This window comes from Pocillopora damicornis, chromosome 7, assembly GCF_964200805.1.
Source record: "Pocillopora damicornis chromosome 7, jaPocDami1.2, whole genome shotgun sequence".
Classification (NCBI taxonomy): Eukaryota; Metazoa; Cnidaria; class Anthozoa; order Scleractinia; family Pocilloporidae; genus Pocillopora; species Pocillopora damicornis.
The window spans coordinates 15,674,952-15,679,673 of record NC_142676.1 but is presented as its reverse complement, the minus strand read 5'-3'; the positions used below and the strand labels follow the sequence as shown (position 1 = coordinate 15,679,673).

At 38.4% G+C, this 4,722-nt stretch overlaps 1 protein-coding gene across 1 annotated transcript; it reads left to right on the top strand.

The window, feature by feature from the left end:
* Nucleotides 1-1,992: 1,992 nt before the first annotated feature.
* On the top strand, nucleotides 1,993-3,599 carry LOC113682473 (melanocyte-stimulating hormone receptor). Its single transcript, XM_027199641.2, has one exon. It carries the CDS (start codon nucleotides 1,993-1,995, stop codon nucleotides 2,929-2,931), a length of 939 nt encoding a protein of 312 aa, XP_027055442.2. The 3' UTR covers nucleotides 2,932-3,599.
* Nucleotides 3,600-4,722: the final 1,123 nt, after the last annotated feature.

The window sequence follows — 4,722 nt, the reverse complement described above, 5'->3', positions numbered from 1 at the left end:
TGTTTTGCAGAGTGTTTATTTGTTTGCATTCTGTTGGGAAACGTTTTTTATGCGAGGCCTACCTAAGGTATTCGTGGAAAAGGATGTTGGTAAATCCATTACCTTTTGGTTTTGCTTTACTTCGCTTCGTGATTGGTCTAGAAAACTCGCACCACTCTCTCCACCAATCAGATTCAAAACTAAAACCAATTGCGACTTGGTCGCACGCGTTTTCCCGCGCTTCAGGCAGTTTGCTTGTTTTTGCTTTGAGCTTTCCTTGGCTCTTCGAGATATTTTTACTTGCCATGATTAGCCTTTGTGATTGCTTTGGTTTTGGTTGACCGACACATCTGAAAAGTGCGTTAAAAATGAGGACCACCCCAACATACACCATATTGGCCGATATTGGCCGATATTGGCCTATATTGGCCGACATAGGTCTGAGACACTTCAAGGATGGCTGTACACTTCAACTTTCAGGTAGATAGTCTTGATTCGCACCTCGTAGTATTCTTTCAATCCTGCAACAAAGCTATTTTTGTCTTAATTAATCTCTTTTTGTTTTTCTGTCCTTAATTTAATTCATCTCTTCCATGTTGAAATTGTATCACCTCATACTGCCATATTTTGCACAACAGATAACACTCATCCATCGCCCTGTGAATTACAGGTTAATTTCCATGTTGAAACTGTGTCGCCTCATGCTGCCATATTTTGCACAACAGGCAACACCCTATCGCCCTGTGAGTTACGGATGTTAATTTCCATGATCCGATATCCTTTCATACCTTTGTATTAAGACCGCTTTGGTCAACAGAAAGAATAGTGTTGCATCTGCTTTAAGTAATCGTTCAATGTGTGAGAAACTCCTCTTATTACCTTTTGACTGCACGCTGTCTTGGTAAAGTTTTTCTGCTGCCTAGGTCTGGAATTTCCAAGACTCAGAGACCGCAGAAGCATTAAGTACGTAGCCCTTAACGCAAGGTGGGTAGGTAAGTAACTTATCGTCATTTCGCTCAAACAAGATATCGAAGACATTTAAGTTAATCAATAGCGACGAGAAACCCCTGCTAAGATGATCTGCCGCGCCGTGATCATTTGTCCGGCGCTTTAAGGGAGGATGTCTCACTAGAACGAGACATCGGTGAGATATTGCTAGAAAGCACCAATATTTCGTCGAATTATTGCTCTGAAGTGTCGCAAAAATGTGCGATTTATAGATAAGGCAGGCTTGATATTATGCGATTATTGTATGCATTACTTTTGCACAACACTGTAAAAAAAGCAGAGAGGCCCTTAATAGTTTCCCTAAAAGTATGCCTACCGTCTGTTTCAGCAAAATGTGCTCCTGAACCGTGAAATGACCGAGCCGCCTTTAATTAAAACTAAAGATTTCTGACTCTTACCATTTCGTTCTGCGAACAAATACACGCAATCTTCGTAAGGAAGTAACAAAAAAGCGTTTTACAAAAAAAAAATTAGTTTCTGTTTGATTGGTATTATTTTGAGTATAAAAAAATACCCGAGTATCTACGCTATTCGGACAAAGGACAGCAAGAAAGATTAGGGCTAGTTTTCCTACTTAGTACATTTTATAGAGATCTTTCGTTCTAAGAAATATAACGCGCTTTCATTAACTGCAAAAGCAATTTGCCCTCTGTCAGCACAAGTTTAATTTCAACTTGATGGTAAATATCAATTAGCAAACATCCATAATGAGACCAGATTGTTAAAAGGAGAAGCCGCAAAGAAAAGAAATACTTTTTTAAAATCCTTATGAGATGTCGTAAGTCATTTGAGCTAAGGAAGTCCATCGAGTTTGCTTTGGTGCATCTTAGGTGAATATTTTAAAATTACATTTGACATGTTTATTCATATCATAGGCAGCTGTTGATCCTTTGTCAATAGAAGCTCTAAAGTCAGGCCACCAAAAAACCTGAAGTGACATTTGGAGCAACTGGTTCAAAAGCTTCCCTGGTAGATAAGTAAAGTGCACTCACTTTCGTAGAGATAATGGCACAGGCAAACCTATCAGGAGATACAGGGAAACAAACTGAGATCCTTGCACAATTACGATGCGTGGCAGGTTGGACAGATAAGATTCACACACAGTTGATACTTATCTCAGCATTCAACATTTTCCTGTCCGTTACTGCATTTCTTGGTAACACCTTTATCCTAGTCGCCCTTTTCAAACAATCTTCCCTTCATCCACCGTCTAAACTCTTGTATCGTTGTTTGGCAACAACTGATCTTTGTGTCGGCCTTATTACTGGACCTAGTCACGTTGCTTATTTGCTGTCACTGGTTGACCAGAACTTGGATTTTTGCCGCTATGCGCTGAGCATGAGTTTCATAGCAGGCTTCTCTCTGTCTTCAGTCTCTTTGCTAACAATGACTGCAATAAGTGTGGACAGACTTCTCGCCCTGTTTCTGGAGCTGAGATACAGACAAGTTGTAACCATGAAGCGAACATGTGTGATTGTAATTATGTTTTGGGTCGTGTCAATAGTCACTGGGGCATCGTACTTTTTTAATCACCGCATAGCCATTTGGTATAGTTATATTGTTATACCACTGTGTCTTGCAACAGCAACGTTCTCGTACGCAAAAATTTTCCACACTCTGTACCGTAGCCATTATCAAGTACACATCCATACCCTACAACAGCTGGGCCAACCACTGAACATGGCGCGATACAGAAAGGCAGTGTACAGTGCACTGTGGGTGCAGCTGGCACTCGTTGCTTGCTATCTTCCATACAACATAGCGAGATCGGTTCTTCCAAAGGGCGAACTTTCTCCATTGCAGTTTTTAGTCTGGGGATATACCGCGACCTTAGTTTACGTAAACTCGTCGCTCAATCCTATTCTTTACTGCTGGAAGATAAATGAAATAAGACAAGCAGTGAAGGAGACAATCACACAAGTACTTTGCTGTCCATGGAGTTAGTCTTTGCATGACTTTCGACACGATTTGCTTTTTAGCCGGGTCTCGATCAGTTTTACTCTTCTGCACTCAAATTTCTTGATAAATCTAAATTTTAGAAAAATAACCCTTTGGTTGAATTTTGCGCCAGAAATGTTTCACCATTTTGCATTTACTCTCCTAGCAGACTGGCTCTTTTTGTGAGTTGATTAACCCTTTCCCGCGAGCCATTTTTTTTAGATATTTCCACCCCTGTGTGGGACAAATTTGGGTATTTTTAAAGTATGAAATATAAAGATGTATTCAATCTCCTAAACAGTTCTAAGCTACAGAGATCAAATGTACATTTAAAATTCATCATTCTACACAATATTTGTGCATTTTGCTAAAAAAAATCAGTTAATAATTGCACTCCGTGTGGTATTTAAATAATCTTTATTATTTTCGTCACTTTCTTCAGAAACATTCTCTTCATCGCCAGATTCGTTCCGCAATCTATCTAGAACTATTTTAAAAGTAAATTTACTCATTGCTTGCCAGTTTCAAACGGAAAAAGAACGAAACAATCACAATTCACAGGGAGACAACATGTGCTTGACGAGGAAAAGATGTTTTGTCGGTTGTTTTGTCATGTATCTGACACCAAGTATACTAATCTTTACCAGACCCTCATCAGTTTAATTGTCTTTACAGTGTGCAGAAGTATTCATACAAGTACTATGTTTTAGCACATACTGGGTAGGTCCTTGTATCATATGATTAATCTGATATACGACGTACTCAGTACTTCCTTGTAGCAGTGAAGGGGTAAAAAGAACCCCCTATCTACAAAACAATTTTTTTACTACTGTGCTTTGATAAATTCCAGCTGTGCGACAGGCATATATATGAGCTGTGGTTGAATGATTTTTTTATCTCATTTGCATCTGCTGTGAAACGCCTTTGTAGGTAGCTAGATGCCTCGCTGGAAATCTTTTTATTATCGATGAAACAATTTGAGCTTTAATAATGACAACGTTAATTTATGTTCTTCTAGCATTCAAATTTTTGAATAAACTGATGGAAACCAACCCAAGGAAGTTCTGTATAATGCCTTTTTAGAGATCTTACCTATCGGCAAAAATATTGGGATGATTTTCTTCTGAAGTCTTTCAACAAGTCTTGGCAACTTGATAATACGCATATTTCCAAGCACGTCTATGGAATAAACACGACTCAAACAGTTGCTTAGTTGACTCTTTTCACTAAGAAGCTAGAAAATTAATTTCCTCTTTTGGCCGTCTGGAGACGGCCTTTATAACCAATTTTTTCGTGCGCTCTCATTTCTGATTCTGTTTGGTCAAATTATCTTAATGGCATGCTTATATATGTTGTTCCGTATCTGTATATTTCAGTTTTTCTGAATTCCTGCCTTTAGACTTCGTCAATCCGTCAAATTGGTTGTAAAATATTCATCTTGTATTATTCTTTTCCTTTATAGGCCCAAACATTTTCAGAGATACGTTGCTGCAGTCAGAATACAAGAGCTATCGCGCGTATATGCAGTTGTCTCGAAAAAATAATTTCTTCAAATGATACAGCGTGCGTAACATTTCCAAATTGTTTTACAAGTCATGTCAAGAGGGGGTGGAGCTTACTGAAGAAGCACTAAATAAAACTTGATTATTGAAAATGAAACTTAAAGGTTGAAAATAAAACTTGAATTTTGGCAGGGATTGAACGCCATAGCTAATTGATTGTCAAATTTGACATATTTGATCATTTCTTGCTGTTGACTTACAAGAAACCTTGACATGAAGATTACATAGCAAATCC

What these genes read in the sequence shown, in the direction of transcription:
- LOC113682473 (XM_027199641.2), top strand. Translation starts at nt 1,993, where the DNA reads ATGGCACAGGCAAACCTATCAGGAGATACAGGGAAACAAACTGAGATC.